Source organism: Phoca vitulina, unplaced genomic scaffold, assembly GCF_004348235.1.
Source record: "Phoca vitulina isolate PV1807 unplaced genomic scaffold, GSC_HSeal_1.0 scaffold19, whole genome shotgun sequence".
NCBI classification, from domain to species: Eukaryota; Metazoa; Chordata; class Mammalia; order Carnivora; family Phocidae; genus Phoca; species Phoca vitulina.
The window spans coordinates 26,078,545-26,090,738 of NW_022589722.1; the positions used below are offsets into that span (position 1 = coordinate 26,078,545).

The following is a 12,194-nucleotide window of genomic DNA, read 5'->3' on the forward strand; positions in this document are numbered from 1 at the left end:
TTATAATAGTACAAATATGGAAATAACCTAAGTTACCATTAATGTAATATTGGTTAAGTAAAATAGAATACATTCGTGGCATATTATTATAGTAGTTACAAAAACTTAAACAGACCAGGACAAGAAGAATGGATCAACAGAACAGAACAGAGTTGTTAAACAGATACTATTTAGTACAGGTTAAAGAGTCATTTCAAAACAGTAGAGAAAAATGAACTAGTCAATAAATATTCTTGAGACAACTGGCTGCCCATCATATCTAGAACCAATAACAAATACTTTAAATCTAGATGGATTAAAGCACTAAAACAAAATAAAAAATGGGTGAATATGTACTATGAATTTGGTGTAGGGGAAGCCTTCTTTAAAACACACAAAGGGCCACGTGGGTGGCCCAGTTGGTTGGGCGTCCAACTCTTGATTTCAGCTTGGGTCATGATCTCAGGGTCCTGGGATTGAGCCCCGAGTTGGGCTTCCCACTCAGAAGAGTGTCTGCTCAAGGAGTCTCTCCCTGTCCCTCTGTTCCCCTGCCCTGCCACTTGCATGCATGTGCACATGCTCTCTCTCTCTCTAAAACAAAACAAAACACACACACACACACACACAAAATATGGTATTTGTCTTCTTCTACTTATTTCACTTAGCATTATACCCTGTAGGTCTATCCATGTTGTTGCAAATGGCAAGATCTCTTTCTTTTTTATGACTGTATACACACACATACACACACACATACACACAATGGAATATATATATGTGTATATATATATATGTGCAATGGAATATTATTCATATATATATGAACATATATATGAATATATATATATATATGTACACACACATACCACATCTTCTTTATCCATTCATTTATTGATGGACCCTTGGGTTGCTTCCATATCTTGGACATTGTAAATAATACTGCAGTAAACATAGGGGTGCAAGTGTCTTTTTGAATTTCTGTTTTTGTCCTCTTTGGGTAAATACCAGTAGCGGAATTGCTGGATCATATGGTATTTCTATTTTTAATTTTTTGAGGAACCTCCATATTGTTTTCCACAGTGGCTACACCAATTTACATTCCCACCAACAGTGCACACGGATTCCTTTTTCTCCACATCCTTGCCAACACTTGTTATTTCTTGCCTTTTTTATTCTAGCCATCTGACAGGTGTGAAGCGATATCTCATTGTGATTTTGATTTGCATTTCCCTGATGATTACTGATGTTGAGCATCTTTTCATGTGTCTGTTGGCCATCTGTGTGCCTTCTTTGGAAAGTTAGACCAAAAAAGACAAATACCATATGATTTAACTCATATGTGAAATCTAAGAAACGAAACAAAGGAACAAAGAAAGAAACAGGGACAAACAAACAAACAAAAAACAGACTCTTAAATACAGAGAACTGGTGGCTTCCAGAGGGGAGGTGGGTAAGGGGATGGAATAAAGGGCATTAAGAGGTACAGACCTCTAGTTATAAAACAAATAAGTCACTGAAATGAATAGTATAGCACAGGAAATATAGTCAATAACATTGTAATAATGTTGTCCGTGATGAGCACTACTGAGTAGTGTACAGAATTGTTGGATCATTATATTATACACCTGAAACTTATATAACACTGTATGTTAATTATACTTCAATATAAAATAAATTTACAAAAAACAAAAGCTCTGGAGGGAAATAATAATACATATGACTACATAAAACATAAAACTTCTACAAAAACAACAAAACAAAAATCTTCTATAAAGAAATCTGAAGACAATTCATAGCCTAGAAGATGATATTTGCAACATAAATAACAGAAAGGATTAGTAACTGTGGAAATTAGTAACGGGGAACCCTCACTAAAACGGAGTCTGGAGGTTTCCCCAGGGAGCTCTCACGCCCTACCACTCCAGTCAGTTGCAGGTGCAACAGGAAGAGTCCGAGTTGATCTTGCATGTGCACATTACTCTACCATTTAGGTGGAGGAAGAGACGCTTTCCTTATCCCCCTCCCCTCCAACAACAGCTCAGCCAATGAGAAGCCCCTACACTTGTAACTCTCAGTTTACTCCAATGGACTTTTTAGCTTATAACAGCCTTCCCAACTACCCCTTTTCTCCTTAAGAAAGTGTACCTCTCCTTTGTTCCTTGGACTTGCCTATGTTTTGCCACCACTTGTTTATCCTGGATTGCAATTCTTTTATTCCCAAATAACCCCATCTTTTGCTGGTAAAATAACTGGCAGGTTTTATTCTTAAGGTTAACAACATATATAAAAATGTTACAAAGTCACTTAATTTAATTGAATACAACACACAATCCAAAAGAAAAACAGAGTAAGGATATAAGCAGGCAATGCACAGAAGAGGAAATACATGGAGATATGCAAATTATACCTACCACGCAATGCAACCTTTTCCAAGTGATAAAAATATAAGACTTGAAAAATATCAAGTGCCAGTGAGGTTATGAGTGAATAAGTGCTCTTATAAACTGCAAGCCAGTGTAAATTGGTATTGATATTTTGAGGGGCTATTTGGCAGTATTCACTAAAATGAAAATGGGCATACATTATGACCCAGGGATTCAATTTCTAGGAATCCACCCTAAAGAAATACCCACATATGTGCACAGAGCTATTCACTGAAGCATCATTTGTAATAGTGAAAAATATAAAACACCAACTGTCTATTAGCAGGGAAATAAACTATAATATCCAGGCAATGTAGGAGTTAAAAAAATATGTGGTAAATCTCTAAATATTGACATACACTGAAGGATCGCCAAGTGATATTGCTTTAAAAAGTTCCAGAAAAATACAGAACAACATTCTAAATCAAAATAAAGTCAGTTCTCCATACTTTTAAAGGTACAGGTACGTATATAAATGCACAGAGAAAGACCTGGAGAGTAACCAACAAATTGATAATAACAGTTAACTCTGGGGAGGGAACTGTGTTGGGGTAAGGAACAGTCAAGGAGGATTTTGACTCTATATTGCTTGAATTTTAAAAAATAAGAGTACATTCACTTATTATTTATCTAATTAAAAATAGATAAAACTTATAAAATGATACACAACTATAAATTCGTATCTAAGGTTATAGGCAAAGTCCCATGGGAACACAGTGAAAGGAAAAATTGGTATGTAGAGATTTTATAGCACAGTGACATTTGAGCTGGGCCTCACTGTTTAAATAGGATTTTGTCAAGCATCCATAATTTGGTGGAGGATTGTGGCAGACTGTATTTTCCAAAGATGACTGTACTAACACACACACCATCCTGTGTGCTTTTCTTTCAATATGACATTGACACTTGTCCAAAGAGGGTGGGGGTCTACATTCCCTCCCCTTGAACGTGGGCAAGATTTTGTGATTGCTTTGATGAACTGAATGGGAAGGAAGTATCACAGCATGATTTCTGAGATTATTCAGTTTATGCCTGGTCCTTGCTTTTACAGGATGCTCACCCTTGGAACCCAGCCACCATGCTGTGAGAAAGCCCAAACTACCCCATGTGGAGAGACCACAAGAAGAGGCCCATGTGGAGAAAAACTGAGGCCCCCAACCGACAGTGGGCACCAACTACCAGACACATGAGTGAACACGCCTTCAGATGATTCCCGTTCCCAGCCTTTGTGTTCTCGGGCTGAGGCCCAAACATACGTCATGGGGCAGAGATAAGTCATCCCCACTGTGCCCTGTCCTAATTCCTGACCCAGAGAATCCATGAGCAGAATAGATGGTTATTTTATGCCACAAAGTTTTAGAGCAATGTGTTGCACAGCCGAAGTAACTGGAACAAAGACTTTCAAAGGAGAAGAAACTATACAAGTAATAGAACGTTGCAGAGCATTGTGAATATTGTTAGTACTGGGTGATGAGGTCACAAAGGTTGGCTGGGACCAGGCCATGAAAAGTCTCTTATGACAGTCTCATATGTCTAAAAAAATTAGACATCCTATTGGCAGTGGAAAACTGTGGAAAGTTTTTAAGCTGGGAAGTGAAATGCTTAGAACTGCACTTGAGCAAGATATCTCTGAGATTGGTATGAAGTAAAGACGGGAGAAAAGGAAGACTCAAAAATAAGAAAAGCTCCTCCAATTATGATGAGTTCCAACCAAGTAACATGGTGGAATCATCCCTCACTTGACATGTTTTGTGACTTTTTTCCTCTTAAGGGCTGCCTCTTAGGCTCATTTATACTCCATCTCACTTGTATTATAATGTTGGCAGGGGAAACTTATTTCCACACAAAAACGTGCACATGGATATTTACAGCAGCTTTATTTATAAATGCCCAAACTTAGACACAACGAAGATGTTCTTCAGCAGGTGGATGGATAAATACCCTAGCATATCCTATTCAGCACTAAAAAGAAATGGGCTATCAAGACATGAAAAGACATGGAGGAGCCTTAAATGCACGCTGCTGAATAAAAGAAGACAGTCTGAAAAGGCTATATCCTGTATGAGTCCAACTATATGACTTTCTAGAAAAGGCAAAACTATGGAGACAGTTAAAATATCAGTGGTTGCCAGGGGTTAGGAGGAAGGGAGGAATGGCAGGCAGAGCACAGAAGTTTTGCAGGGCAGTGAAATACTCGTATGATACTATAGTGGTGGATACTTGTCTTTATACATTTGTCCAAACCCACAGAATACACAACACCAAGAATGACCCCTAATGTGAACTATGGTCTTTGGGTGATGATAAAGCGTTAATGTAGGTTTGCTGATCGCAACAAATGTGAGGTGGTGGTAGTGGGGGAAGTTGTGCTTGTTTGGGGGCAGGGGTATGCGGGAAAATCTCTGTACCTTACACTCAATTTTACTGTGAAGCTAAAAATGCTTTAAAAAGTGGAAGTCTATTTCAAAAAGGTTGGGGGGGGGAATATGAGGGGACATTAGATCACAAAAACGTTTTCCTTACCATTCTTCTTTCAAGCTTCTGGATCTGGATCAGTTTATATCAAGTGTATTCTAAGAATACAGAGCAAGCTGTCTTAAAAATGGTAACCACTTACAACTAATTATCCATGTGAGTAATACCATCCTTGTACTACAAATATCACCATAACCCACAACTTCATGTTCCATGTTTATTGAAATGTCCTCCTCATCATTCTCATGACTAGTTTATAAGAAAATTATATAAATGTGAATCTGTAAAATAAATCTAATCAACTACAGTTTTTATATTTTGGATATTGGGGATCTATATAAGGAGAAAATCACAGTACGTGGCCCAAAGATGAGGGAGAAGATGAAACACAACATAAGGAGCCACCTCTGCAGTGAGGGAAAGGATGCTTGGATGAATATAAAAGCAAAGATAAATGGAGGGATGAAAGATACTAATGAGAATGTTTCATTCTCCTCTTGGCAGAGGGTCCTGAGTCCTATTTTTTGAGAAAAGTAAGAGGAAGAAGGTATTAAAAATTGAGAGTTTCTGAAGAATAGGGACAGTATGGAGTGGCTCCACTGTGAATCAATCAGATCTTGAGTAGCAGCAGAGCCCAGTTGGAATTGGATAGTGTAATTTATTGGAGGCCAGGTTGTGTCATTTTATACTGTGCTTTCTCTAATGTTAATTACTCAAGAGGTGATTAGCCAATTTGTGGGATGCCGTACATCTTGCTTTTCACATTTTGGTCTAATGCTTGCTTATGAAAAATGTCTAATTTAAACTCTTTATCAAAGAGAAGTTAGTACAAATGAAAAAAAGAACTCTTATTTTTCTGCATTTTAAACCATTCATAAGAGATTCGAGGTTTGCAGTTAATAATTTTTGAAACAATGAAAAAGAAAAAAAAAGCAAAATAGAGGGAATGAAACCCCACTGAAACAAATGGTAAAATAAGATTACAGGATCATATGTGGGTTAAATTCATCCATGCTGGTCCCATCCCTCATTATCAAAGTTAAATTAAAACCATTGCTGCCATATTTCACAAAATAAAATCTGATGTAAAGCAATTCCTGCCTAATGTTTCTTATTCATGTTTCTGAGTAACCTTTCTATTCTTTAACCAATTTACCTGCATCCCAGAGGTTACAAACGTCTGCTGGCCCTTCTGATAACCATTTAGTTGACGAGATAATGGAAGGAGGAATTGTCGGCAAAAGTGGCTTTGGATCATCCTCATAAAATAACATCAGGTCCTTAGAGAAAACAGGAGAGCACACGAAAGTTGAAAAAAATAATTGATCCCAGTGCTTCATTTTGCTAAAGTAGGTGGACAATTTATGGAGATATAATGTGTCTGTATGTGCTAACATAAACACATTTAATTGAAAGAACTCAAATATAAGTTAGCTATACACTCGGTGTCCACTGAGTATAGGGTGGTTTTCTACCCTTGGAGATCCTCACTCCTTGATGAAGACAGCTGGTGCAGGCAAGCAAGATTCTGTTTGAGGCATTAACTGTCCCTATCAGCCCTTGAGCATCCTAGAGCACACTATCTCAGAAGCCAATTTTTCTGTTTTACTGGTAATAATAAAGCCACCTGTGTATAACTTTTATTCATATTTTAAAACTTTTTTAAATCATGGAGTTAAAAAATAGATGATAATTAATCCAGTCGTGCAGGTTAAACAAATCAATGCATGGCTAGTCTTGTTTCATTTATATCCTCCCACTCCTCATCTGTTTTATTGTGAAGCAAATCCCAGCTATATCACTTTTTTCAGTATATCTCTCTAAATGACAAAAACTCTTTAACATAATAATTATTATTTTATACTTAGAAACTTCACAACTCCCTAATGTCATCAATTATAAACTCATCTTTCCAATTTTTCCTAAGTGCCATAAATAGGTTTCTCTATAGCTTGTCTAAGAGAGGATTCAAATAAAGTCTACACAGTGGGATCAGTTGACATGTCTTTTGCCCCAATGAAGAGAGATTTGTTCTACAGTAAATAAATAAAGTTTATTTAAGATATAATTAACATAGAATGCATAGATCTCAATAAATTTTAACATTATATCTATACCTGTGTAGCCACATTTCTGTCCTCCAGAAAGTTCCCTCAAGTTTCTTTCCAGTTGATACCAGCCCCCGTTACCAGTACACAGTGTTCTACCTTCTACCATAATCAATGAGTTTGCCTGTTCTTGAGCTTCCTGTGAATGTAATCATATACTATGTGCTCTTTTGTATCCAATTCCCATTGCTTAATGATTGTGAGATTCATCCATATTTTGTGTGTATCAGTTCCTTTTCTTTTCGTAACAAGTATTCCATTGTATGAATATACCACAATTTGTTTATCCATTCTCCTCCATATGGACATTTGGATTGTTTCCGAATTTCAGCTACTACGAATAAAGCTACTAAGAACATTCTTATACAAATCTTTTTATGGACAAATGCACTCATTACTCCTGGATATTTACACAGGAGTAGAATGGCTAGGTCATAGGATAGGTTAATTTTTTAACTTCATTGAAACTGCCAAACCATGTTCCAAATGATTTGCCACTTTTTATATTTTCAACTTTTATTTTAAAATCACTGTAGATTCACGTTCAGTTGTAAGAAACAGTACAGACTGATCCTGTGTATCCTTTACCCAGTTTTCCCTAAAGGTAACATTTTAAAAATTGTAGTACAATATTATCCAGGATATTAACATTGATAGTCAAAATAGAGAACATTCCCATCACCATAAAGATCCTTCCTGATACTTTATTACCATAGCCTGCCCCCCCCACAACTACTAAACTGTTCTCCATTTCTATAATTCTGACATTTGAAGAATGTTATATAAATGGAATCAAACAGGATGTAACCTTTTGGAATTGGCTTCTTTCACCTGGCATAATTCCTGGAAATTCACCCAAGTTGTTTCATGTATTAATAACTTGTTCCTTTTTATTGCTCTGTAGTATCCATGGTGTAGATGTATCACAGTTTGTTTAACCTGTCAAAGGAAATCTGGATTGTTTCCAGATTTTGGCTATTATAAATAAAGTTGCTGTGAACACTGTGTACAGGTTTTTGTATGAAAATAAATCTTCTTATCACTGGGATAGATGCCTAAGAATGCAATTGCCGGGTTGTATGGTGGTTGCATGGTTAGTTTTATAAGACACTGCCAAACCGTTTTCCAAAGTAGCCATACAATTTTACATTTCCAGTAGTAATATTTGAGTGATCCAATTTCTCCACATGTCTGCCAGCGTTTGGTGTTGTCATTATTTTTTATTTCAGCCATTTTGGTATTTCATTATGTGTTTAAATTACATATTCCTAATAGGTAATGATGTTGAACATCTTTTCATGTGCTTAATTTGCCATCTGTATTTGCTGAAGTGACTGTTCTCGTCATTTGCCCATTTTTTAATTGGATTGTTTGGTTTTTAACTGTTGGGCTTTGAGGGTTTTTTTTAACTTTTAAATTTTTAAAAAATAGGCTCCACACCTAAAGTGGGGTTTAAACTCACGACCCTGAGATTAAGACTCACATGCTCTACCAACTGAGCCAGTCAGGAACCCTGAAAGGGTTTTGTGGTTTTTTTTTTTTATGCTCCAGATATTAGTCCTTTGCTGGATATGTGGGTTGCAAATATTTTCTCCCAGGCTGTAACTTGTGTTTATACCCTTGTGTGATGAAGTCTAACTTTTTTTCTTTTAGGGATCATGTTTTTGGTCAGCCCTAGAGCCCAAAGATTTTTCTCCAGTATTTTTTAAAAGTTTTATAGTTTTACATTTTACATTTAAGTCCATGATCCACGTGGACTGAATTTCTATGAGGTTTAAATTGAGGTTCATGGTTTTGCCTATGAATGTCCAATTGTTCCAATATTATTTGTTGAAAAGGTTATCTTTCCTCCATCGAATTCCTTTTGTTCCTCTGTTAAAAATCAATTGACTATATTTGTGTGGATCTATTTCTTGGTTCTCTATCCTGTTCCACTGACCTAGGTATCTATCTCTCCACCAATATCACACTCTCTTCATTACAGTAGCTATGCAGCAGGCTTTAATATTAGGCAGAGTGATTAGTTCCACTTTATTCTTCTCTTTCAAGATGGTTTCAGCTATTCTAGGGTCTGTGCCTTTCCATATAAATTTTATAATAACCTTATTATCTCTGTATCAAAAAAACCTGCTGGAATTTTGATAGGAATTGCATTAAACTTATAGAGTAATTAGGCGCATCTTTACTATGACAAGTCTTTCAATCCATGAACATGGTATGTTTGGTCTTTAGGCTCCTTCATCAGTATTTTATAATTAATTTTATGTATTTTATAATTTTCAGCATACTGATTCTATACATGTTTTGTTACAATTATACCTAAGGATTTCATTTTGGAGCATTAACTGTAAATTGCATATGTCTTAATTTCAGTTTCCACATGTTCACTATTAGTATATAAAAATGCAACTCATTTATGTATGTCGATCTTTTATCCTATAACCCTGCTGAATTCACTTCCTGGTTCTATGAGGTTTTTTGTTGTTGTTGTTTTTAAGATTTATTTATTTATTTGAGAGAGAGTGCACGCATGTAGGGGGAGGAGCAGAGGGAGAGGGATAGAGAATCTGAGGCAGACCCTGCGCCAAGTACAGAGCCCTACGTGGGGCTCGATCCCATGACCACAAGATCATGACCTGAGCCTAAACCAAGAGTCAGATGCTCAACCAACTCAGCCACCCAGGCACCTGAGGATTGTTTTTGTCTTCTCTTTGAGATTTTCTATGCAGACAATCTGTAAATAAGGACAATTTTATTTTTTCCTCTACACTTTACATACCTTTTCTTATCTCAGTGGTTGGAACTTCCAGTGCTATGTTGAATAAGTCCTGGCCTTGTTCCTGATCTTGAAAGGAAAGCATTCACTGTTAAGAAGATGCTATTGTAGGTTTTGTGTAGATTATCTTTATCAATTTAAGGAAATTCCTTATTTCTAGTTGCTGAGTTTTTATCATAAATGGGTGTTGAATTTTGTTAATAAATGTTTTTCTGCCTTAATTGACAAAATCCTGTGATTTTTCTTCTTTAATTTGTTGATATGATGAATTGCATTGATTGGCTTTCAAATGTTGAACCACACCTGGATTAAATCCCACTTTGACCTGGTGTGTAATTTTTTTAATACATTGCTGGAATCAATTGGATAATTTTTTTGAGGATTTTTGCACCTAATTTCATGAGAGATAATAGTCTATATTATATATATTTTTTTGTACTGTCTTTTTCTGGGTTTGGTAGCAGAATAATACTTGCCTCATACAATGAACTGGGAAGTATTCCCTCCTATTTTCTGAAAGACATTTGTGTGAAAATAGGGTCAATTCTTATTTAAATGTTTGATAGAATTCTCCAGTAAAACCATCTGGGCTTAGAGATTTCTTTTTCAGGAGACTGATATTACAAATTCACTTAAAAAAAATGGTTATAGGGCGCCTGGGTGGCTCAGTCATTAAGCATCTGCCTTCGGCTCAGGTCATGATCCCAGGGTCCTGGGATCAAGCCCTGCTTCGGGCTCCCTGCTCAGTGGGGAGCCTGCTTCTCCCTCTCTCACTCTCCCTGCTTGTGTTCCCTCTCTCGCCGTGTCTCTCTCTGTCAAATAAATAAATAAAATCTTTAAAAAAATGGTTATAGAACTATTCAGGTTCTTTTTCATCTTCTTTGAATATTGGTAGTTTGTGCTTTCTGAGAAATTGCTATAGTTCTTCTAAATTGTCAAATTTATGAGCATAAAGTTGTTGGCAGTAATTCTTTATTATCCTTTTATAGCTACAAGAACTGCAGGAATATCCCCTTTCATCCTGATATTGGTGATTTAGGTCTTCTCTCTTTGTCAGTCTTGCTGGAGGTTTATCAATTTTATATTTTTCAAAGAATTAGCTTTTTGTGTCATTCATTTTCTCTGTTAACAGTTTTCCTGCTTTCAATTTCACTAATTTCTGTTCTTTATTATTTTCTTTCTTCTGTTTCATGTAGGTTTATTTTGCTCTTCTTAGTTTTTTTAAAGAAACTTAGATTATTGATTTTACACCTTTTCTCTTTTCTAATATAAGCATTTAGTGTTATAAATTTCCCTCTCACCACTATTTTACCTGTGTCTTATATATTTTGATATGTTGCGCTCCCCTCTCATTCAGTTCTATGCATTTTAACACTTTCTTTGAGACTTCCCCTTTAACCTATGAATAATTTAGAAGTTTATTTTCCAAAAAGTTTCAGGTAAGATTCCTCATTAGTTTATACTGATATACTTTCAATCCAATTCAGGTCTATTAGGGCATGACAATCTCTTCTATCTTATATTCATATCTCCTTTCCCCCATGCTGAGAATCCCAGTTCTCAAGGGTACCAAAGATGATACAAATAAGAGTATCACATGATTACTCATTTGATTCATTCCACATTATACTCACAAATCTTGGGTCAAAAATACCAACATCTTAGGGAAAAAACACCAACTAAATGCAAAGAACATTTGTTTAATTTTATTTTACATTTTAAAGGATTACTTTCTTTAGTATAATCTTGTTTATAATGATGCAAAAATATTTCCAGGATTCCAATAACAAATCTAAAAACATGGTATAATCAAAGAAATCTAGCTTCTATTTCTCCTCTCCATCTTATTCCCCTCTTTCCCTTTATGAATAACCTCTTCTTCTTTCTTTATTTTTAATGTTATAGCTGATCTTTAAAATGGTACATCTTCAATATAAACAAATGGAAAATGCAAGAATGGACCCAAGCATAAATGGGAATTTATTATGTAATAGAAACCACAATTCAAGTCAATGGGGGGAAGATGGATTGCTCAACAAATGACATTGAGATAACGGATTATCATTTGTAAAAATACAATTTAAAAGGTGGATCTTTACCACTCTCCATTCATCAGATAAATTCTTGATGGATAACATTTAAATATATATTTTAAATTAAATCATAAAAGAAGTAGGGTAGTTTTTTACAAAACTAAACACACGCTTATCACACAGCCTAGCAATTGCACCCCTTGGCATTTACACAAAGGAGTTGAAAACTTATGTCCACAGAAAAACCTACACAAAATTGTTCACAGTAGCTTTATTTATAATTGCCAAAAGTTGGAAGCAATCAAGATGTCGTTCAGGAGGTGAATGGGTTAATAATCTTTATATCCAGGCAATGGCATATTATTCAGTGTTAAAAAGAAATGAACAATCAAGCCATAAA

General features: G+C 35.7%; 1 protein-coding gene across 1 annotated transcript in view; it reads right to left on the reverse strand.

Moving 5' to 3' along the window:
* The window catches only part of ENTHD1 (ENTH domain containing 1), a 107,749-nt gene that overhangs the window by 46,942 nt on the left and 48,613 nt on the right, over positions 1-12,194 (reverse strand). Inside the window, exon 5 of the mRNA XM_032416315.1 lies at positions 6,034-6,157. Coding sequence (XP_032272206.1) covers positions 6,034-6,157 — 124 coding nt within the window. The remainder of the gene's footprint in view (positions 1-6,033; positions 6,158-12,194) is intronic.